Genomic DNA, 25,542 nt, shown 5'->3' with positions numbered 1-25,542 from the left:
AGATGTAGGCGCGCAAATGGCACTATGTCCATCGCCGCTACCATTAAGCCGATCACTTCCATGCACTGAGCCACCGAGGGCGCGGAATGTAGTGAAGAACACGGCAGGAATTTAGAAGCTTTGATAACCTGGACTCCGTTAGGTAAATTTTCATTTCTACAGAATCTATCAGAGTTCCTAGGAAGGAAACCCTTGTGAGGGGTGATAGAGAACTCTTTCCCTCGTTCACTTTCCACCCATGCGACCTCAGAAATGCCAACACTATGTCCGTATGAGATTTGGCAATTTGGAAGTTTGACGCCTTTATCAGGATGTCGTCTAGATAAGGGGGCACTGCTATGCCCCGTGGTCTTAGGACCGCCAGAAGAGACCCCAGAACCTTTGTAAAAATTCTTAGGGCTGTAGCTAACCCGAAGGGAAGAGCCACAAACTGGTAATGCCTGTCTAGAAAGGCAAACCTTAGGAACCGATGATGATCTTTGTGAATCGGTATGTGAAGGTAAGCATCCTTCAAATCCACTGTGGTCATGTACTGACCCTCCTGGATCATAGGTAGGATTGTCCGAATAGTTTCCATTTTGAACGATGGAACTCTGAGAAATTTGTTTAAGATCTTTAGATCCAAAATTGGTCTGAAGGTTCCCGCTTTTTTGGGAACCACAAACAGATTTGAATAAAATTCCTGTCCTTGTTCCATCTGTGGAACTGGATGGATCACTCCCATTATTAGGAGGTCTTGCACACAGCGTAAGAATGCCTCTTTCTTTATCTGGTTTACAGATAATCTCGAAAGTTGAAATCTCCCTTGTGGGGGGGAAGCTTTGAAGTCCAGAAGATACCCCTGAGATATAATCTCTAACGCCCAGGGATCCTGAACATCTCTTGCCCAAGCCTGGGCGAAGAGAGAAAGTCTGCCCCCTACTAGTTCCGATGCCGGATAGGGGGCCGTTCCTTCATGCTGTCTTAGAGGCAGCAGCAGGCTTTCTGGCCTGCTTGCCTTTGCTCCAGGCCTGGTTAGATTTCCAGGCCGGCTTGGATTGCGCAAAAGTTCCCTCTTGTTTTGTAGCAGAGGAAGTTGATGCTGCACCTGCCTTGAAGTTTCGAAAGGCACGAAAATTAGACTGTTTGGCCCTTGATTTGGCCCTGTCTTGAGGAAGGGTATGACCCTTACCTCCAGTAATGTCAGCAATAATTTCCTTCAAACCAGGCCCGAATAGGGTCTGCCCCTTGAAGGGAATGTTAAGCAATTTAGACTTTGAAGTCACGTCAGCTGACCAAGATTTAAGCCATAGCGCCCTACGCGCCTGGATGGCGAATCCAGAATTCTTAGCCGTTAGTTTAGTCAAATGAACAATGGCATCAGAAAAAAAAGAAATAGCTAGCTTAAGTGTTCTAATCTTGTCAAGTATTTCAGTCAATGGAGTAGCTGTCTGAAAGGCCTCTTCCAGAGACTCAAACCAGAGCGCCGCAGCAGCAGTGAAAGGAGCAATGCATGCAAGGGGCTGCAGGATAAAACCTTGTTGAATAAACATTTTCTTAAGGTAACCTTCTAATTTTTTATCCATTGGATCTGAAAAAGCACGACTGTCCTCGACAGGGATAGTGGTACGCTTTGCTAAAGTAGAAACTGCTCCCTCCACCTTAGGGACCGTCTGCCATAAGTCCCGTGTGGTGGCGTCTATTGGAAACATTTTTCTAAAAATAGGAGGGGGGGGAAAACGGCACACCCGGTCTGTCCCACTCCTTAGTAATAATTTTTAGGTATTTTTAGGTATTGAAAAAACGTCAGTACACACCGGCACCGCGTAGTATTTATCCAGTCTACACAATTTCTCTGGCACTGCAATTGTGTCACAGTCATTCAGAGCAGCTAAAACCTCTCCAAGCAACACCCGGAGGTTCTCAAGCTTAAATTTAAAAGTAGACATATCTGAATCAGGTTTCCCTGAGTCAGAGACGTCACCCACAGACTGAAGCTCTTCCTCAGCTTCTGCATATTGTGACGCAGTATCAGACATGGGCCTTAAAACATCTGCGCGCTCTGTATTTACGTCTAACCCCAGAGCTATCGCACTTTCCTCTGAATTCAGGCAGTCTGGCTAATACCGCTGACAGGGTATTATCCATGATTGCCGCCATGTCCTGCAAAGTAATCGCTATGGGAGTCTGATGTACTTGGCGCCATTTTAGCGTGAGTCCCTTGAGCGGGAGTCAAAGGGTCTGACACGTGGGGAGAGTTAGTCTGCATAATTTTCCCCTCGTCAGAATCCTCTGGCGAGGGGAAAATCTTTTAAAGATAACAGCTGATCTTTATTGTTTAAAGTGAAATCAATACATTTAGTACACATTCTCCTATGGGGTTCCACCATGGCTTTTAAACATAATGAACAAGGAGTTTCCTTTGTGTCAGACATGTTTATACAGACTAGCAATGAGACTAGCAAGCTTGGAAAACACTTTAAATCAAGTTAACAAGCAATATAAAAAAAAGTTACTGTGCCTTTAAGAGAAACAAATTTTGCCAAAATTTGAAACAGTGAAAAAAGGCAGTTAAACTAACAAAATTTTTTACAGTGTATGTAACAAGTTAGTAGAGCATTGCACCCACTTGCAAATGGATGATTAACCCCTAAATACAAAAAACAGATTAAAAAACATATTTTTCGTTTTGTTAAACAGTCATAACAACTGCCACAGCTCCTACTTTTGAAGCCTTTTGAGCCCTTCAGAGATGTCCTATAGCATGCAGGGGACTGCTGAGGGAAGCTGAATGTCACGGTTTGTAATTTTAACTGCACCAACTGTAACTTTTATACTATAACAGTGGAAAGCCTCAGGAAACTGTTTCTAGGCAAAAATAAATAGTAGTGAAGTATTGTGTACAGCGCCAATACAGGCTAAGGGATAAATATAAACACTAAAAATGAAATGTATACCTGCTAAGGCTAAAAGGATTTAATACAAATAAAATAGTATTTAGTAACAAATGATGGATAAAAATAATGAATAAAAACAATGGTAAGGTGGAATAATCTCTGAAAAACTCACAATGTATAAATGACAATTGGATCCAAGGGTGTGAGAAAACTGAGATAATGATATCCACGTGTAAGTGCGAATACAAAAATAAGCAAAGTGTTTATGCAACATAAATGTGTAACATAAATGGGCAAAAATGTGCAGAGTGTTTTTGCAGCATAGGTGAGCGGCCAAGTGTGGTATTAAAATTATGAACGTATGTAAATAAAAAAGAATCAATTCACAAACTAATAATCAAAATTTCACAAAAAATAATAATATGAATAGTCCTGATGACACTGCAGTGCAAAAAAGAAAAAAGAACCAAAAAATGAACAAAAATAAGTCACAGGTGAGTTGATACAAATGAGTGACAAATGTGGAAAAAGGATGAGGTGACAAGGCAAAAAAGAAAAATTATATGTACAAAAAATAGATCAAAAAATCCAGTGAAAACCAAAAAACCAAAAATGATGTTCAACAAATGTTAATAAAGATCAAAAAAAGACCAAAAGGGGTGTTGTAATCCAAATAACAGTAAATTAGAAATGGAATCACATGAAGGAACCTTGAATCCTGAGGAGGAGAGTTCCCAGGTGAATCCTAACAACGGTCAGCTCTTTGTCCAATGTCCTAGAAATGTCCCTGTAGAAAAAGGATTAACATAGCGTAACAAGTCCTCAAAGCGGTTAAAAACTTAGAATAGTGCTTACCAACAGGTCTACGCGTTTCGGCCCCAAGATAAGGCCTTTATCAAGACTGCTGAAGTGGTAAGCTGAGAGCCTTTAAATAACAGTGTTACTTAAGTGACCGGATGTGACTCTGGGGTGCACTTCCGGTTTCGCCAAAAGTTAAAAAGAATATTTAACATGTATAAAGTCTGTAAAATATCACTCAAAGATAGAATTGTCTTATATGTAAGATTTGTATATATGTATTTGATGTTTGGTGTCATTTAGTTCAATATATCTTGAGCACCCATGATCATGATGTCACTTCCGGTTTACCGGAGTAAACATTTTTTAGACTGATCTTACGTTTTGGTAGCCTCAGGTTATGAACTCTAGTTAGAAGATATACTTTAGAGATGTACTTTTGTATATTTAAAGCTCAATCACCTATATTTTTATGGTGACGATTTTGTACTGATTTGATTGGTCGTGACGTCATGATCCAATTTCTATGATCCTATTGGTTTAGGAAAGAGGTGTGTGAGGTAATAGTCCTCCTGATTGGGTGTTGGGATGTCAAATAACTTTTTAACAAGGGGGACAAATTGTTTCGATAGCAGAGGGATTTGGAAAATAAAAATACCCATTTTTGCGATACAGAAGCCCATTATTTAAAATAAGAGCAGTTAAGAATGATTAATTGGAGATAATTTGTATGTCTTCTCCATTATTTTTGTACATATTTATAAGTTTAGCGCACAGATCATGTATTCTATGCCGAGATATAGTTTATATATCTTCTCCAATACTATGTACATCGTGATTATATAATTTATATATCTTCTCCAATATATGTGTACATAGTAATGAACGATATGCCTTACATTTAAATGAGATTATAGGAGGTCTATTGGTCCTCTGTAAACTAGTGCTGCTTTAAGTATTTTTAAGTGTTTTTGAGGTGCAGCAGCATAGTGGGGAATATTACCAACATCAGAGTTGGAAAATATAATCCAATAGTGGCACAGTGGTAGAATAGTAAAAAAGGAAGATCACTAATCCTATGAACCTAATCAAATTAGTTTAGCCAGGTTTGAGAGAAAAAAATGCTATAGCAGTGTGTGTAATTTATCTTACACTGTGTCAAATAAAAGGGCTGTGGCTTTTTTAGAAAAGAAGGGAAGAAGAGTCTAAAATCCATATTGTAAGAGAGACTTTGTAAGGGTATAACTGTATGTCTTAAGTCAGAGTTTTATACATACTCATCACTGAGTTCAATAGCCTCAGTAAATTCCGTAGAGGAGGGTGTGTTAATACCCCTTATCTGTACCAACAGAATGGAATCTTATATAGGACCTTTAGATCACTAAGGTCTGTAGTGTCACATCATTTGGCGAGCAGTAGTTAAGTGGGTGTATGAGAAATCTATAAACTACCCAATAGTTAAGAGACTTGGTGGTGACCAATATAGATATAAGAGAAACTCTCTTTGTTGGACAGCTTACATCCAAAAGGTCTAAATAACAGAGAGGATCTTAACCATCTATTCAATCTATGATTATATCTAATAGCATTATGATACCATCGTATTTGACACTCTCCAGAATCCTCACCAAATGTTTCTATTCATAACTCCCAAACTTTGACGTGAAGTACATACCCTAGACATATATCGACTAAGCTCTCCCCCAAATAGTCTCCGCTTCCAGTACCACTATACCCCTGACCTAAAGGTAAATGAAGGACTCCACTATAGAATATGCATCAGACTATCCCCTCATTCTGAATTCAATATAATCTCTGTCAGATCCTCCCTACATCCCAAGGGCTAAAAATATATATATATATATATATATATATATATATATATATATATATATATATATATATATATATATATATATATATATATATATATATATATATATATATATATCTTTCTTATGTATAGTCCAGGTGTCTTGTCTTATATGTTATTTCTACTTTAGAAGTTCATCATTCTCTGCTCATAAAAAATCCACAGGAGTTTCTCATATCTATATTGGTTACCACCAAGTCTCTTAACTATTGGGTAGTTTATAGATTTCTCATACACCCACTTAACTACTGCTCGCCAAATGATGTGACACTACAGACCTTAGTGATCTAAAGGTCTTATATAAGATTCCATTCTGTTGGTACAGATAAGGGGTATTAACACACCCTCCTCTACGGAATTTACTGAGGCTATTGAACTCAGTGATGAGTATGTATAAAACTCTGACTTAAGACATACAGTTATACCCTTACAAAGTCTCTCTTACAATATGGATTTTAGACTCTTCTTCCCTTCTTTTCTAAAAAAGCCACAGCCCTTTTGTTTGACACAGTGTAAGATAAATTACACACACTGCTATAGCATTTTTTTCTCTCAAACCTGGCTAAACTAATTTGATTAGGTTCATAGGATTAGTGATCTTCCTTTTTTACTATTCTACCACTGTGCCACTATTGGATTATATTTTCCAACTCTGATGTTGGTAATATTCCCCACTATGCTGCTGCACCTCAAAAACACAAAAATACTTAAAGCAGCACTAGTTTACAGAGGACCAATAGACCTCCTATAATCTCATTTAAATGTAAGGCATATCGTTCATTACTATGTACACATATATTGGAGAAGATATATAAATTATATAATCACGATGTACATAGTATTGGAGAAGATATATAAACTATATCTCGGCATAGAATACATGATCTGTGCGCTAAACTTATAAATATGTACAAAAATAATGGAGAAGACATACAAATTATCTCCAATTAATCATTCTTAACTGCTCTTATTTTAAATAATGGGCTTCTGTATCGCAAAAATGGGTATTTTTATTTTCCAAATCCCTCTGCTATCGAAACAATTTGTCCCACTTGTTAAAAAGTTATTTGACATCCCAACACCCAATCAGGAGGACTATTACCTCACACACCTCTTTCCTAAACCAATAGGATCATAGAAATTGGATCATGACGTCACGACCAATCAAATCACTACAAAATCGTCACCATAAAAATATAGGTGATTGAGCTTTAAATATACAAAAGTACATCTCTAAAGTATATCTTCTAACTAGAGTTCATAACCTGAGGCTACCAAAACGTAAGATCAGTCTAAAAAATGTTTACTCCGGTAAACCGGAAGTGACATCATGATCATGGGTGCTCAATATATATTGAACTAAATGACACCAAACATCAAATACATATATACAAATCTTATATATAAGACAATTCTATCTTTGAGTGATATTTTACAGACTTTATACATGTTAAATATTCTTTTTAACTTTTGGCGAAACCGGAAGTGCACCCCAGAGTCACATCCGGTCACTTAAGTGACACTTATTTAAAGGCTCTCAGCTTACCACTTCAGCAGTCTTGATAAAGGCCTTATCTTGGGGCCGAAACGCGTAGACCTGTTGGTAAGCACTATTCTACGTTTTTAACCACTTTGAGGACTTGTTACGCTATGTTAATCCTTTTTCAACAGGGACATTTCTAGGACATTGGACAAAGAGCTGACCGTTGTTAGGATTCACCTGGGAACTCTCCTCCTCAGGATTCAAGGTTCCTTCATGTGATTCCATTTCTAATTTACTGTTATTTGGATTACAACACCCCTTTTGGTCTTTTTTTGATCTTTATTAACATTTGTTGAACATCATTTTTGTTTTTTTGGTTTTCACTGGATTTTTTGATCTATTTTTTGTACATATCATTTTTCTTTTTTGCCTTGTGTCACCTCATCCTTTTTCCACATTTGTCACTCATTTGTATCAACTCACCTGTGACTTATTTTTCTTCATTTTTTGGTTCTTTTTTCTTTTTTGCACTGCAGTGTCATCAGGACTATTCATATTATTATTTTTTGTGAAATTTTGATTATTAGTTTGTGAATTAATTCTTTTTTATTTACATACGTTCATAATTTTAATACCACACTTGGCCGCTCACCTATGCTGCAAAAACACTCTGCACATTTTTGCCCATTTATGTTACACATTTATGTTGCATAAACACTTTGCTTATTTTTGTATTCGCACTTACACGTGGATATCATTATCTCAGTTTTCTCACACCCTTGGATCCAATTGTCATTTATACATTGTGAGTTTTTCAGAGATTATTCCACCTTACCATTGTTTTTATTCATTATTTTTATCCATCATTTGTTACTAAATACTATTTTATTTGTATTAAATCCTTTTAGCCTTAGCAGGTATACATTTCATTTTTAGTGTTTATATTTATCCCTTAGCCTGTATTGGCGCTGTACACAATACTTCACTACTAGTTCTTTCCCTTGGGGGTTGGTTAGACCCTTCATTTGTATTCAGCTTAAGGGATTGTCTTAGCGCTTGGCTACCACACCATATTCTCTAGGCAAAAATAAAGCCAGCCATGTGGAAAAAACTAGGCCCTAATAAGTTTTATCACCAAAGCATATATATAAACGATTAAACATGCCAGCAAACGTTTTATATTGCACATTAATCAGAGTATATACCTCTGATAGCAAGCCTGATACTAGTCGCTATTAAATCACTGTATTTAGGCTTAACTTACATTAATTCGGTATCAGCAGCATTTTCTAGCAATTCCACCCCTAGAAAAACTTAAACTGCACATACCTTATTGCAGGATACCCTGCACGCCATTCTCCCTCTGAAGTTACCTCACTCCTCAGACATATGTGAGAATAGCAGTGGATCTTAGTTACTTCTGCTAAGATCATAGAAAAACGCCGGCAGATTCTTCTTCTAAATGCTGCCTGAGATAAAATAGTACACTCCGGTACCATTTAAAAACAAACTTTTGATTGAAGAAAAAACTAACTATATTTTACCACTTTCCTCTTACTACCTCCAGCTATGTTGAGAGCTTGCAAGAGAATGACTGGATATGGCAGTTAGGGGAGGAGCTATATAGCAGCTCTGCTGTGGGTGATCCTCTTGCAACTTCCTGTTGGGAAGGAGAATATCCCACAAGTAATGGATGATCCGTGGACTGGATACACCTAACAAGAGAAACTAACATTTTTGTCACCACACTCACTTAACCCTTCCTAGTACTTAGAGTAGGCAAAGAGAATGACTGGGGGGTGGAGCTATATAGACAGCTCTGCTGTGGGTGCTCTCTTTGCCACTTCCTGTAGGGAAGGAGAATATCCCACAAGTATAGATGAATCCGTGGACTCGATACATCTTACAAGAGAAATATCCGCTCACGCTTGAGGGCGGGCAGTGGAGACAGCGTTCTACGGGACAGTGCTTGACGCAAGGTAGGGTAAAATAGTGTTTTACTTTTTCGGCAGCCGATCTCTCTCTCTCTCTCAATATCTATATCTATCTATATATATCTCAATAGCTATCTATATATATCTCAATAGCTATCTATATATCTCTTTCGCTCTCTCTCTCTATCAATATATATCTATATCTATATCTAGTCAGTTTTTGGCCAAGGGCATCCGGAATTTTCGTTTCGGTCTAGAATTTTCATTTTCACACACTCAACAGTAGCACTCATAGGATTTTTATAAACAAAATCCAAATCTTTGACATTTGAGGGACTATGTAACCCCTTTTTAAGAACAAATGTGACAGTGAAGTCAGCTGTGAATCAAGTAGGCCTCAACACCACAGACCTGAAGAATCACTTGTATAGCAGTTGTTAAAGGACAAAAGAGTGAGTGACAGCGCTAACTAGCACAGGTCTAAAAAAAAAAAAAAAAAAAAAAAAGGAACAAATTATTATGTAGAAGCAATATGTGTATAGACCTAAATTGAATCTAAATAAAACATTTATTGTAGGGCAATGTGTATTTGGAAAAAAAAGATTTAAAAAAATGAAAGTTTAAAAATAAAACTTCTGTACCCATACAGCTACCGTTGTTCTGGTATAGAACTCACTGTACATACAAACAAATTCACAGGTTTAACAGTTTCAAACAGTTTCACAAAGCAAGGCAAGAGGTGGTCCAGGTCAACGCTTTTTGCCACTAGGGGGCTTTATCAAGACTTATAAGCCTGTGAATCTGTATGTACAGCGAGTTCTATACCAGAACAACGGTAGCTATATGGGAACAGAAGATTTTTTATTATGAACTTTGCACAAAGCATCTAAGCAATATCATTCAGAAGTTGGATTAAGAACGATCTCACCACTACTAGTGGTATTCGCTACCTACAAAAAGGATCAAGTCTGCATATAGCAAAATTTGCTGCCTTTCATATAAGTGTTGCCATTTGTTTCAAAATCAACAGCATTTAATTAGAATGCATTTCTGTTCATCACGTGACCGTATTAAACAGAGGATTTTTTTTCACTGTAAGAGCAATCAAATTGTGGAACTCATTACCAAAGGAGGAAGTGAATGCCAATACCCTAGAAACATTTAAAAATTGTTTGGATACATTTCTGTCTATAAACAAAATTTATGGATAGGATTGCTAGTATTAAATGGATCACCTTTCAGTGGGATTATTTAAGCTTAACTGGAGCTTTTTGTATATATTTTAGATTTGTATAGGTTGAACTCGATGGACTTCAGTCTTTTTTCAACCTCATCTACTATGTTACTATGTTAATACAAACCTTCGGTACCACCCGCTTGGATGCGGTGCTACCAGCCGACTGAGGTATTTGTATAAATTAGTTATTGAAGATCATCACTGGACATTACACGCTACATAAAGAAGAATCTACAACAATAAGGTAACATTTTTTTTACAACATTTATCTAAAGCAGACTGTGTTCAAGTTCAGCCTATACGGACACCTGATTATTTCCGGGACTTTAGCAGGTTATAGCTTTTTTAAGATTGGCACTTCTAGACCATCGTTCCATCCATTTATTAATATATAGTGGCTATTATTCTAATTTAATAGGCATTTTAATGTATTTAAAGGGAGACGTCCCTTGTTTTTTAATAGAGAAATATATAATAAATGTATAAGTTTCATTTTTTTTTTATCTTTTTCCAAACACATATTGCCCTACAATTAATTTGTTGTTTAGATCTATACACATATTGCTTCTACATGATTTGTGTTACTTTTCATAAAATTTTTTAGACCTGTGCTAGTTAGCGCTGTCACTTATTCTTTTGTTCTTAGTATACCACTTAGATTCACTTGGAAGGAGTAATCTTTAGTGACAGCAAGGTCCAATCCTCCCCTTATTTACCTTGGGCGCTTTTCCTATAGATTTCTTACTCAGTTGTTATAGGACAGTCAGGGACTCTGTATCCCACCTTCCCATATTAAACAAGGAACTATTAGTATTAGAAAATTGCATCTTAAAATTAGTGCACAATGTTTTCAGAAGAACAATGTCACTAGTTGGTGCATATTCAGGTCAACTACATACTTATAAAGGTGATGTACATTAGGTAATTCTCATTTTCAGGAGAAGCATATTGTCTAGCAATTAAGGGCAATGACATTGCAGACTTCACAAGTCAAATGAAATATGGCATCCAACAATTATCAGTATTAGTAGCATACAGCAAATATTCAATGGTAACTGGGAATTATTACTATAGCTAGTAACCCATATCAATAAAAGTGGGGACAACATCACGTTAAACCATATTAAATAATGTTACCTGATAACAATCCAACATGCTTCTTGCCACAGATCTGCAGTGATTTCATCATCATCCTCGTCATATTGCATATCTAAATTTAAATTAAAAAAAGTACAGGCACCACATAAGACAATAATATTTATTATATTTCATGATTTGTCAAAGGTTGACAAATTTCAATATTTAGGAGCAATAAAAATATTGACTTAGCAAAGACTTATTAAATAAAAACATAAGTTATGCTTACCTGATAAATTTATTTCTCTTGTAGTGTATCCAGTCCACGGATCATCCATTACTTATGGAATATATTCTCCTTCCCAACAGGAAGTTGCAAGAGTCCACCCACAGCAAAGCTGCTATATAGCTCCTCCCCTAACTGCCATATTCAGTGATTCGACCGAAAACATGCAGAGAAAGGAAAAACCATAGGGTGCAGGGTGCAGTGGTGACGGTAGTTCAAATGAAAAAATTACCTGCCTTAAAGTGACAGGGCGGGCCGTGGACTGGATACACTACAAGAGAAATAAATTTATCAGGTAAGCATAAATTATGTTTTCTCTTGTTAAGTGTATCCAGTCCACGGATCATCCATTACTTATGGAATACCCATACCAAAGCTAAAGTACACGGATGATGGGGGGGACAAGGCAGGTACTTAAACGGAAGTTACCACTGCCTGTAAAAAAAAAAAAAACATTTCTCCCAAAAATAGCCTCTGAAGAAGCAAGGTATCAAATTTGTTAAATTTGAAAAAGTATGAAGCGCAGACCAAGACTCCGTCTTGTAAATCTGTTCAACAGAAGCCACATTTAAAAAAGGCCCAAGTGAAACCCACAGCTCTAGTAGAATGAGCTGCAATCCCTTCAGGAGGCTGCTGTCCAGCAGTCTCATAAGCTAAATGAATTATGCTTTTTAACCAAAAAGACAGAGAGGCTGCTGAAGTCTTTTGACCTCTCCTCTGTCCAGAATAGACAACAAACAAGGTGAACGTTTGATGAAAACTGTAGTAGCTTGTAAGTAAAACTTTAAAGCACAAACCACGTCCAATATTGTGTAATAGACGTTCCTTCTTTGAGGAAGGATTAGGATACAAGCATGGAACAACTATCTCTTGAGTGATGTTCTTGTTAGATACCACCTTAGGAAAAAACCCAGGTTGGTACGCAGGACTACCTTATCCGTACGAAGGACCAGATAAGGAGAATCACATTGTAACACAGATAACTTGGAGACTCTACGAGTCGAGGAAATAGCTACCCAAAAAGGAACTTTCCAAGATAAAGATTGATATCTATGGAACAAAAAAGGTTCAAACGGAACTTCTTGAAGAGCCTTAAGAACCAGGCTTAAGCTCCATGGTGGAGCAACAGTTTTAAACACAGGCTTGGATCTAACCAAAGCCTGACCAAATGCCTGAACGTCTAGAATACCTGCCAGACGCTGGTGCAAAAAAATAGACAGAGTAAAAATCTGTCCCTTTTAAGGAATTAGCTGACAACCCTTTTCTCAAAAACATCTTGGAGAAAAGATAACATCCTGGGAATTCAGGCTTTACTCCATGAGTAACCCTTGGATTCATAACAATCAGATATTTACACCATATCTATGTTCAATTTTCCTAGAGACAGGCTTTCATGTCTGTATTAAGGTATCAATGACTGACTCGGAGAAGCCATGCTTTGATAACATCAAGCGTTCAGTCTCCAGGCAGTCCATCTCAGATTGATTCTATTTAGATGGTTGAAAGGACCCTGAAGTAGAGGGACCTGTCTCAGAAGCAGAGGCTGTGATGGAAAGGATGACATGTCCACCAGATCTGCATACCAGGTCCTGCGTGGCTACGCAGGCGCTGTCAAAAACACCAAAGCCCTCTCCTGCTTGGTCTTGACCTCCGAAGGAAAACCCACTCCCCCAGAAGAAAAGTCTGACGACTTAGAAAATCCACCATCCAGTTCTCAACACCTGGGATATGGATAGCTGATAGACAAGAGTGAGTCTCTGTCCAGTGAATTATTGTAAGACGTCTAACATCACTAGGGAACTTCTGTTCCCCCTTGATGGCTGATGTAAGCCACAGTCGTGTATATTGTCCGACTGAGTATGATGTACCTCAGAGTTGCTAACTGAGGCCAAGTCTGAAGAGCATGGAATATCACTCCCAGAATATTTATTAGAAGGAGGGTCTCCTCCTAAGTCCACTATCCCTGAGCCTTCAGGGAGTTCCAGACTGCATCCCAACCTAAAAGGCTGGCATCCATTGTAACAATTGTCCCATCTGACCTGCGGAAGGTCATACCCTTGGACAGATGGACCCGACATAGTCACCAGAGAAGAGAATCTCTGGTCTCTTGGTCCAGGTTCAACAGGGGGACAAATCTGTGTAATCCCCGTTCCTCCGACTGAGCATGCATAGTTGCAGCGGTTTGAAATGTAGACGTGCAAACGGTACTATGACCCTTGCCGCTACCTATTAAGCCGATTTCATTCATGTACTGAGCCACCGAAGGGCGCGGATGGGATGAAAAACACGGCAGAAATTTAGAAACTTTGACAACCTGGACTCCGTCAGGTAAATTTTCATTTCTACAGAATCTATCAGAGTCCCTAGGAGGGAAACCCTTGAGATTGGGGATAGAGAAATCTTTCCTTGTTCACTTTCCACCCATGTGATCTCAGAAATGCCAGTACTACGTCCGTATGAAACTTGGCAATTTGGATGTTTGACGCCTGTATCAGGATGTTGTCTAACTAAGGGGCCACTTCTATGCCCCGCGGCCTAAGGACCGCCAAAGCGACCCCAGAACCTCCATAAAGATTCTTGGGGCTGTAGATATCCCAAAGGAAAGAGCTACAAACTGGTAATGCCTGTCTAGAAAGGCAAACCTGAAAAACGAAGGTGATCTTTATGCATCACCATGTGAGGATAAGCATCCTTCAAATCCATTGTAGTCCTCTATTGACTCTCCTGGATCATAGTTAAGATGGTACGAATAGTTTCCATCTTAAATGACGGAATTCTGAGGAATTTGTTTAAGATCTTTAGATCCAAAATAGGTCTGAAGGTTCCCTCACCTTGGGAACCACAAACAGATTTGAGTAAAAACTCTGTCCCTGTTCCTCTCTTGGAACTGGATGGATCTTGTACACAATGTAAGAATGCCTCCTTCTTTATCTGTTTTGCAGATAATTGTGAAAAACGAAATCTCCCCTTTTTTGGGTGGGAATCTTTGAAATCCAGAAGATATCTCTGGGATATAAATTCCAATGCCTAGGGATCCTGGGCATCTCTTGCCCACGCCCGGGCGAAGAATGAAAGTCTGCCCCCTATAGGATCCGTTACCGGATAGGGGTCCGTTCCTTCATGCTGCCTTAGAGGCAGCAGCAGGCTCCTTGGCCTGCTTATCCTTGTTCCAGGTCCAATTGTCTCCAGACCGCCTTGGACTGAGCAAAAATTCCCTCTTGTTTTGCCTTAGAGGAAGTGGATGCCACACCTGCCCTGAAGTTTTAAAAGGCACGAAAATTAGACCTTTTTTGGCCCTTGATTCCTATCCTGAGGAAGGGCATGACCTTTTCCTCCAGTGATATAAGCAATAATCTCCTTCACACCAGGCCCGAATAGGGTCTGCCCTTGAAGGGAAGTTAAGTAGCTTATTTATTAAAGACTCTGCGCGCCAGTATAGTAAAAAACAATTCTTAGCCGTTAGTCTAGTCAAATGAACAAAGGCATCATAAAACAAAGGAATTGGCTAGCATAAGCTTGTCAAATATATTCATCCAATGGAGTCGCTAACTGTAAAGCCTCATCAAGAGACTCAACCCAGAACGCCACAGCAGCAGTGACAGAAGCAATGTATGCAAGGGGCTGCAGGATAAAACCCTGTTGAATAAACATTTTTTATCCATTGGATCTAAAAAGCAGAACGGTCCTCGCCAGAGGTAGTGGTACGCTTAGCTAGAGTAGAAACTCTTCTCTCCACCTTAGGAACTGTCTGCCAGAAGTCCCGTGTGGTGGTAACTATTAGAAAACATTCTTCTAAAAAATAGGAGGGGAAGAGAACGGCACACCTGGTCTACCCCCATTCCTTATTAAAAAAAAAAAAATTTTTAGTAAACCTCTTTAGGTATTGGAAAAACATCAGTACACACCGGCACTGCATATTATTTATCCAGTCTACACAATTTCTCTGGCCCTGCGATTGTACACATTCATTCAGAGCAGCCAAAGCCTCCCTGAGCAACAAGTGGAGGTTCTCAAGCATACATTTTAAATGTAGAACTATCAGAATCAGGTTAAATCATGTTCCCTGAGTCAAAAAAAATCACCCACAGACTAAGCATATTGTGAGGTAGTATCATACATGGTTCTTAAAGCGTCTGTATGCTCTGTATCTAACCCCAGAGCTATCTGCTTTCCTTTAATTTCAGGTAGTCTGACTAATACTGCTGCCAGAGTATTATTCACCACCTTTGCCATGTCTTGTAAAATAAACGCTATGGACGCCCTTGATGTACTTGGCGCCATTTGAGCGTGAGTCCCTGAAGCGGGAGTCGAAGGGTCTGACACGTGGGGAGAGTTAATCGGCATAACTTTCCCCTCGACAGAATCCCCTGGTAAAATAAACGCTATGGGTGCCCTTGATGTACTTGGCGCCATTTGAGCGCGAGTCCCTAAAGCGGGAGTCAAAAGGTCTGACACGTGGGGAGAGTTAGTTGGCATAACTACCCCCACGACAGAATCCTCTGGTGATAATGTTTTTAAAGACAAAAAATGATCTTTATTGTTTAACATGAAATCAGTACATCTGGTACACATTCTAAGATGGGGTTCCACCATGGCTTTAAAACATAATGAACACAGAGCTTCCTCTATGTCAGACATGTTAGAACAAACTAATAATGAGACTAATAAGCTTGGAAAACACTTTAAATCAAGTTAACAAGCAAATATATAAAACGTTACTGTGCCTTTAAGAGAAACAAATTTTGTCAAAATTTGAAAAACAGTGAAAAAAGGCAGTAAAACAAACGAAAGTTTTACAGTACATGTAATAAGGTAACAGAGCATTGCACCCACTTGCAAATGGATGATTAACCCCTTAATGCAAAAAACAGATCAAAAAAACGACAGACGTTTTTAAAAACAGACACAACAAAACTGCCACAGCAGAGCTGTGGATTACCTTCCCTATAAACGATTTTTGAAGTCTTCTTAGCCCTTTAGAAATGTCCTTTAGTATTCATGGGACTGCTGAGGGAATTTGGATAATTCATTTTGTAATTTTAACTGCGCAAAAAAGCGCTAAATTAGGCCCCTCCCACTCATATTACAACAGTGGGAAGCTTCAGTTAACTGTTTCGATGCAAAATTTAAGCCAGCCATGTGGAAAAAACTTAGGCCCCAATAAGTTTTATCACCAAACATATGTTAAAAACGATTAAACATGCCAGCAAACGTTTTAAAACACATTTTTACAAGAGTATGTATCTCTATTAATAAGCCTGATACCAGTCGCTTTTACTGCATTCAAGGCTATACCAACATTACAGTGTTATCACCAATGTACGTTAAAAAACGATTAAACATGCCAGCAAACGTTTTAAAACACATTTTTATAAGAGTATGTATCTCTATTAATAAGCCTGATACCAGTCGCTATCGCTGCATTTAAGGCTTTACTTAAATTACTTCGGTATCAGCAGTATATTTTTAGTCAATTCCATTCCTAGAAAAATATTTTACTGCACATACCTTATCTGCAGGAAAACCTGCACGCCATTCCCCCTCTGAAGTACCTCACTCTTCAGAATGTGTGAGAACAGCAAATGGATCTCAGTTACGTCTGCTAAGATCATAGAAAAACGCAGGCAGATTCTTCTTCCAAATACTGCCTGAGAAAAACAGCACACTCCGGTGCCATTTAAAAATAACAAACTTTTGATTGAAGAATAAACTAAGTATAAATCACCACCGACTCTCACGACCTATGTTGAGGCTTGCAAGAGAATGACTGAATATGGCAGTTAGGGGAGGAGCTATATAGCAGCTTTGCTGTGGGTGGACTCTTGCAACTTCCTGTTGGGAAGGAGAATATATTCCATAAGTAATGGATGATCCGTGGACTGGATACACTTAACAAGAGAAAAAGGTTAGGAAAATCCTTTTTGAAAGAGATAGGAAAGTCAAAATTTATCTTGCATGATTCAGATACACTTAAATTCACTGTATTTTCAAATGTACTTTGATCTCTTGGAAGTATATGTACATATCTTAAACTACTGGTTGCTAGGTGGTGATTGGTGCCTGCACACACTCTTGTGATTGGCTCACTAGATTAGCTCAGCTAGCTCAAAGTAGTGTATTGCAATCTTACAGCAAAGAGCAACACAAATTTGATAATAAAAGTAAATTGGTAAGTTATTACTGGTTATTTGTAGAGCGTCAGATTCCGCAGCGCTATAAAAAAATGCGGAGTACAACAAAACATTTATAGGGATCAGATGGTTAGAGGGCCTGCCAAGGGTCGCACTGTTGTACAAACAGCTGGACTCTTAGGCTTACATGCTATGGGTTTCAGGGAATAGCAATGGAGGAGAGGAACTGGTATAAAGAAAGGTTAGTGTAGGTTGTATGCATCCCTGAACAGTAAAGTCTATATGGAGCGCTTGAAGCATTCAAAACTAGGGGAGAGTCTTGTGGAGCAAGGCAGAGAGTTCCACAAGATGGGAGCCAGTCTGGAGAAGTCTTGTAAATGGGAGTGTGATAAGTTAACGTGAAGAGGAGAGTAGGAAGTCATGAGCAGAGCGAAGGGGACGGAAGCAAGATTATCTGGAGAGAAGGTCTGAGATATAGAGGGGAGCAGTGCAGTTGAGGGCTTTGTATGTCAGATTGAGAATTTTGTGTTTAATCTTAGAGGCAAGAGGAAGCCAGTGAAGGGATTGGCAGAGAGGTGCAGCAGATAAGGAGTGACATGTAAGGAAGATTAGTCTGGAAGAGGCATTCATTATGGATTGTAAAGGAGCTAGGCGGCAGCTGGGGTGACCAGAGAGGACAGAGTTGCAGTAATCGAGGCGGGAAAGGATGAGAGAGTGGATTAAAATCTTAGTTGTGTCTTGTGTAAGGAAATGTCTAAATTTTAGAGATGTTTTTAAAAAGGTGGAAGCAGCAGAATGTGAGGAGTGAAAGAAAGATTTGAGTCAAATGTGACGCAAGACATCGGGCATGCGGGGTAGGGGTAATGATGGTGTTCGACAGTTATAAAGAGATTGGGGAAGGGGGGAAATAAGGAGCTCAGTTTTGGAGAGATTTAGCTTGAGGTAGTGAGAGGACATCCAGGAAGAGATGTGAGAAAGACAGACAGTGACATGGGTTAGCAAGAAAGGAGATAAGTCTGGTGCAGAGAAGTAGGTTTGGGTGTCGTCGGCATACAAATGATATTGGAAACCATGGGACTTTATTAGGGAACCTAATAATGACGTGTAGATTGAGAAGAGAAGGGGACTGAGGACAGAGCCTTGCGGTACCCCGACAGAAAGTGGTGACGGGGCACAGTAGGCCCCAGAGAAGGCTACACTAAAGGTACGGTTTGACAGGTAGGAAGAGAACCACGAGAGAGATGTGTCACAAATGCCGAAGGATTGGAGGGTTTGGAGCAAAAGAGGGTGGTCAACAGTATCAAAGGTTGCAGACAGATCAAGGAGGATAAGCAGAGAGAAGTGGCCTTTTGATTTTGCCGTAAGCCCAGAGGCAGAACTGTTTTTTAATTTATTTATATATATACACATGTGTATGTATATATATATATATATATATATATATATATATATATATATATATATATATATATATATATATATATACACATACATATATATATATATATACACACACATACAAAACACGGGTGGGGTCAGCACTCTCAGGCCGGACCGGGTACACATCCTATGACCCTGCAACATGCACAGCCCCCTGGGTGCAAACCAGCACTGTCACCAGAGCCACAGGCAATTAACCCCAGTCAGGCCTGGGTGCAAGGCCCAAATTACAAAAAAAATTATACATTAATATAACACACAGAAAAAGTCCAGCACTCACTCACAAGCTCTCAACTAAGATAAAAAGCAGCAATGGAAGAGTAAGTTACTAACCAACTCTTCCATTGCTGCTGTTTATCTTAGTTGAGAGCTTGTGAGTGCTGGACTACATACATTACATTACATAACAATACATACATACATACATACATGTTAAGAGTCATTTGGAAAGGCACTCCATATACAAATATAACAGCCTCCAGGGTGCACTTCAAAAAATGATCCAATGCATATTCGTAGAAAAAAGGCACTCACTGGTTCAGATAAAACTTAACCTTTAATAAATTAAGTTAAAAATGAATGACGTTCGGAGGTATTCCACCTCCTTTTTCAAATGCATGATACAGACATTTTGGAAAATACAAAAAGCAGTATAAAATATACAATACCCCTCCACCTTAAATAACCCAATGGCTTCTGATAACGCCGAGCCGCGATTGGGGCCCGCATGCTGCAGATACGGAAGTCATGTGACCGGAAGTTGCGTCACCTACGTGGATCACGTGATGACGTCAGTTGCCATAGTGACAAATGTTTGTTGTCTAGTGGTAACATAGGAAATGAGGAAGGGCCCATCCAAAGGGATATAAAGGCCAAAATCATTTATAATTCCTATTTAGCATATAAAACCTCTTGTCTATACTATAGAGTACTGCAGTCAGCCGTATATCAGAGCACTGTGAACTAAAAACAATAAAGGCAATCGATCTTAAGTGATCAATTACAATTAAAAACATGAATATGGTGGACATATGAATTCTGTTATTGTTTTAAGAGAGCTATTTATATATTGGAATGTATATATTATATTACAATATTAATATTAATCCATTGTATGGGTATTGGGAGATGTAATTAAACACCATTTGTAAATAACCCAAACCCTAAATACTGTACATATATACAGCCAATAAGTTAGTGTATTCTTCATATCTCCTGGAGTATGGCAAAAAATACCTGAGGACTTAAGAACTGGAGATAAGTAAAGTCATGTTTGAGAGTCAGTGATTGTGGATGTTATTCTTAGATGGATAGTACAATTATAGTCAATGGAGGAAAAATAGATCAGTTCCCAGTGTAAAATGGCGAGAAATCGAGCATAGTGTTCAACCCCCTAGGTGTTATGGTATCCAAGGTATAAATCCATCTTGTCTCCAATCTTAGAAGCCGATTGCCCCTGTCACCTCCCCTTGTCAACGGTGGTACTTGGTCTATTCAGCATGGTTTTTAGACTTGGCGAAGTGGCGTGCTACTGGCTGATCAGAGTCGCCATTTTTGATGGCTTCCCTGATCGCACAGCGATGATTAGCCATGCGCTCTCGAAACGTAGTGACCGTTTTCCCTATATATACACACAAGGGAACAGGGGCAAATCAGCATATAAATCACATGGGTACTCATGCATGAAAGTCTGTGATTGATTTTATAGCACTTGTTCGTATGTGGATGCTGGAATGTGTCACCTTTCAGCATGCTGTCGCACGTGACACAATCGCCACATTTAAAGCAGCCTTTTTTACTCGATTTTAGCCAAGTATTTGTCTCATAACACCTAGTTGGGTCCGTTTTCACCAGCAAGTCCCGCAGATTTTTTGCTCTTCGATATACCATTCTAGGGTGTTGTTGCTTCATGAATGGCAGAGACTTATCAGAGTGAACCAGATCCCAATGTTTAGAGATTGCTCCAGCAACCTTTTGATGCATTGGATCAAATGTAGTAATGAAATTGATTTTCTCCTCTGAATTGATGGTTTCTTTTATTCTGATCCCAGTTTCCTCAAAGCGTTTTATGGCTCCTTCCTTGATGTCCATAACCATCTCTCTATCATAGCCTCGTACAATCAATTTCTCTGACATCTCATTTAATTGTGTTACTCTATTATGTGCCTCGGTATTGTTGCGCAGAACCCGAGTGAGTTGAGAGGCTACTATCCCTTTCTTCTGGTGTGTGGGATGATAACTCCGTGCATCTAATAGGGAATTGCGGTCTGTGGGCTTGGTATAAAGAGACGTACCAAACCTACATACCTCCCCTTCAGTTACTTTAAAGATGTTTAAGTCCAAAAAATGGACTCCATTAATGTTATTTTCAAGTTTCAAGGCCAATTAAATTCAAACTTGAATATGACATGGAGTCCATTTTTTGGACTTAAACATCTTTAAAGTAACTGAAGGGGAGGTATGTAGGTTTGGTACGTCTCTTTATACCAAGCCCACAGACCGCAATTCCCTATTAGATGCACGGAGTTATCATCCCACACACCAGAAGAAAGGGATAGTAGCCTCAACTCACTCGGGTTCTGCGCAACAATACCGAGGCACATAATAGAGTAACACAATTAAATGAGATGTCAGAGAAATTGATTTACGAGGCTATGATAGAGAGATGGTTATGGACATCAAGGAAGGAGCCATAAAACGCTTTGAGGAAACTGGGATCAGAATAAAAGAAACCATGAATTCAGAGGAGAAAATCAATTTCATTACTACATTTGATCCAATGCATCAAAAGGTTGCTGGAGCAATCTCTAAACATTGGGATCTGGTTCACTCTGATAAGTCTCTGCCATTCATGAAGCAACAACACCCTAGAATGGTATATCGAAGAGCAAAAAATCTGCGGGACTTGCTGGTGAAAACGGACCCAACTAGGTGTTATGAGACAAATACTTGGCTAAAATCGAGTAAAAAAGGCTGCTTTAAATGTGGCGATTGTGTCACGTGCGACAGCATGCTGAAAGGTGACACATTCCAGCATCCACATACGAACAAGTGCTATAAAATCAATCACAGACTTTCATGCATGAGTACCCATGTGATTTATATGCTGATTTGCCCCTGTTCCCTTGTGTGTATATATAGGGAAAACGGTCACTACGTTTCAAGAGCGCATGGCTAATCATCGCTGTGCGATCAGGGAAGCCATCAAAAATGGTGACTCTGATCAGCCAGTAGCACGCCACTTCGCCAGACATAAGCATGGTGTATCAAGTCTAAAAACCATGCTGATAGACCAAGTACCACCGTTGACAAGGGGAGGTGACAGGGGCAATCGGCTTCTAAGATTGGAGACAAGATGGATTTATACCTTGGACACCATAACACCTAGGGGGTTGAACACTATGCTCGATTTCTCGCCATTTTACACTGGGAACTGATCTATTTTTCCTCCATTGACTATAATTGGACGATAATTGTACTATCCATCTAAGAATAACATCCACAATCACTGACTCTCAAACATGACTTTACTTATCTCCAGTTCTTAAGTCCTCAGGTATTTTTTGCCATACTCCAGGAGATATGAAGAATACACTAACTTATTGGATGTATATATGTACAGTATTTAGGGTTTGGGTTATTTACAAATGGTGTTTAATTACCTCTCCCAATACCCATACAATGGATTAATATTAATATTGTAATATAATATATACATTCCAATATATAAATAGCTCTCTTAAAACAATAACAGAATTCATATGTCCACCATATTCATGTTTTTAATTGTAATTGATCACTTATGATCGATTGCCTTTATTGTTTTTAGTTCACATAGTGCTCTGATATACGGCTGACTGCAGTACTCTATAGTATAGACAAGAGGTTTTATATGCTAAATAGGAATTATAAATGATTTTGGCCTTTAATTCCCTTTGGATGGGCCCTTCCTCATTTCCTATGTTACCGCTAGACAACAAACATTTGTCACTATGGCAACTGACGTCATCACATGATCCACGTAGGTGACGCAACTTCCGGTCACATGACTTCCGGATCTGCAGCATGCAGGCCGCGATAGCGGCTCGGCGTTATCAGAAGCCATTGGGTTATTTAAGGTGGAGGGGTATTGTATATTTTATACTGCTTTTTGTATTTTCCAAAATGTCTGTATCATGCATTTGAAAAAGGAGGTGGAATACCTCCGAAACGTCATGCATTTTTAACTTAATTTATTAAAGGTTAAGTTTTATCTGAACCAGTGAGTGCCTTTTTTCTACGAATATATATATATATATATATATATATATATATATATATATATATATATATATATACACATATACATACACATATATACATACGCACACACATTCCAATATGATAATGATTACATACACCAAAAGTATTTTAAAATATCTTTAAAAAAAATTAGCACCAAAGACATATTGGAATGTGGCATTATGGGAATTATGTATCCGACTCAGAGTAAACCACAGTGTGTGTGTGTGTGTGTGTAATAAGTCACAAATAAATCACATTAGGTTTGTTTTCTTTTTTTTTTTTTTTTTTTTAAAAAGCAGCAAGCATTTACACTGACTACATTATCAACTTGACTATGCCCATTTAAAAATTACCATCAGAGCATCTACACATATAAACATGGTGTCCGTGGACTCAAAGCATCAGCTATGGGGTTGTAAGGTTCCATCTGGACACCATGAAGGAATTAAGGGAAGTGGCTTCAAAAGGTGTTCTTTGGCCGTTACCGGGACGCTGCAGACCGCCCACACCGTGACGTAGCTGTATAAAAAAAAGTTAAAGCACAGGATCATAATTATTTCTGGACACCTGCAGCTTGCAGTGGTGCCTGCAATATCCTCCGAGTGTAGGGCCACAGCTCTTTCCTTCCCCAATAAATAGTAGGTGGCACCCTGACCATCAAATTGCAGTTATCAAGCAAATTTAAACAACCCATAATCCTTAGATCACTATAACTCAATGACCAAAACTAAATTTGTCAGGGTGCCACCTACTATTTTATTAGGGAAGAAAAGAGCTGCTGTGGCCCTACACTCGAGGATATTGCAGGCGCCACTCCAAGCTGCAGGTGTTCAGAAATAATTATGATCCTGCGCTTTATCTTTTTTTTTATACCGGGAGCCCTGCTGCTGTGACGTCACATTGTGGGTGTTCTGCAGCGTCCCGGTAACAGCCAAAAGAACACCTTTGAAGCCGCTTCCCTTACTTCCTTCATGGTGCCTAGATGGAACCTAACAACCTCATAGCTGATCCTTTGAGTCCACGAACACCGTGGAGCCCTGGGAGTATGCCATGCCAAGTGCAGAAACTTCTTGCTTAGTAACAGGGGAGAAAGAGCTAAGTTTATGGCTATGTGGGTTGTGGTTTATTGCAAGCGTTTGAGGTGGTGTCGTTTAAAATTATATGGTCTATTCGAGTCATGAAAGAAAAAATTGGGGCTTCATGTCACTTTAACTTCCACCACCACTGCGTTCTCATGACAACAACCTAAAGCCATTTATCTAAAATGTCATCTGATCTGCTACTGATAGAAATCCAATATACTATAGATACTAAAATTTTACTTGTGGCTCCTAAATTTGTGTTTGGCTCCTCACTTTTCTGGATTGAGCGGTACCTACATGTATAATTTACAGTTGTCAACTGCTGCCATGTGGGGTGAATAAACAAGAGGCACAAACAATAGAACCAAAACTGAAGTGATCAGATAACACATGATATAGTCAAATTGTACTTTTATTAAAAAGGACAATGAACACCTTGTAATTCAAAGACGTTTGTTTTGCTATAGAATCATCAGTCTTGTTGTTTTTAAAAACACATTAACACCCTATTTTGTAACTATGGGAGAACAAAAGAAGATCAGAGTCTTCAGAAAATGTACACGTTTGTAGCACTCAAATTCCCTGAATGTAGAGTTAGACTTGGTTACAAATGTCGGGTGTACTGGAAAAATTAAAATATAACTTTTATTGGAACTTTAAAATAATAGTAGAACAATACATATTAAAAACACAGGAATTGTATTAGCTCAAAAAGAGAGTGGCAATTAGGGTTTAAATCACCAGATTACCAAGGACTAATCCTTGCAGGTTGGAGTTTATCAGATGGTCTTAATAGTAAAGAGAGTACACCTGTAGTTCCACAATCATATGTTTGATCCTTGTTTATGGATCACAAGGGTCAAGCACATCATTTAGATCAGGCACTGTGGTTAAATACAGGGTGGTTTAACGTATGAGAACATGCATGAGTTGTTAGTATGACAACACATATAGTAATGTACATGATTATGGTATATTTGTGATATACCATGTACCTAATCCAACAAACAATGTTATTGGGTGGTTTAAAGGTCGCGTTTC

General features: G+C 38.8%; 1 protein-coding gene across 1 annotated transcript in view; it reads right to left on the bottom strand.

The window, feature by feature from the left end:
- POLR2B (RNA polymerase II subunit B) overlaps nt 1-11,409 on the bottom strand; it is a 764,705-nt gene extending 753,296 nt beyond the window's left edge. Inside the window, exon 1 of the mRNA XM_053700123.1 lies at nt 11,339-11,409. Coding sequence (XP_053556098.1) covers nt 11,339-11,409 — 71 coding nt within the window. The remainder of the gene's footprint in view (nt 1-11,338) is intronic.
- Nucleotides 11,410-25,542: the final 14,133 nt, after the last annotated feature.

This window comes from Bombina bombina, chromosome 2 (assembly GCF_027579735.1).
Source record: "Bombina bombina isolate aBomBom1 chromosome 2, aBomBom1.pri, whole genome shotgun sequence".
Lineage (NCBI taxonomy): Eukaryota > Metazoa > Chordata > Amphibia > Anura > Bombinatoridae > Bombina > Bombina bombina.
The sequence above is the reverse complement of the archived record's forward strand: the minus strand, read 5'-3'. Positions and strand labels throughout refer to the sequence as shown.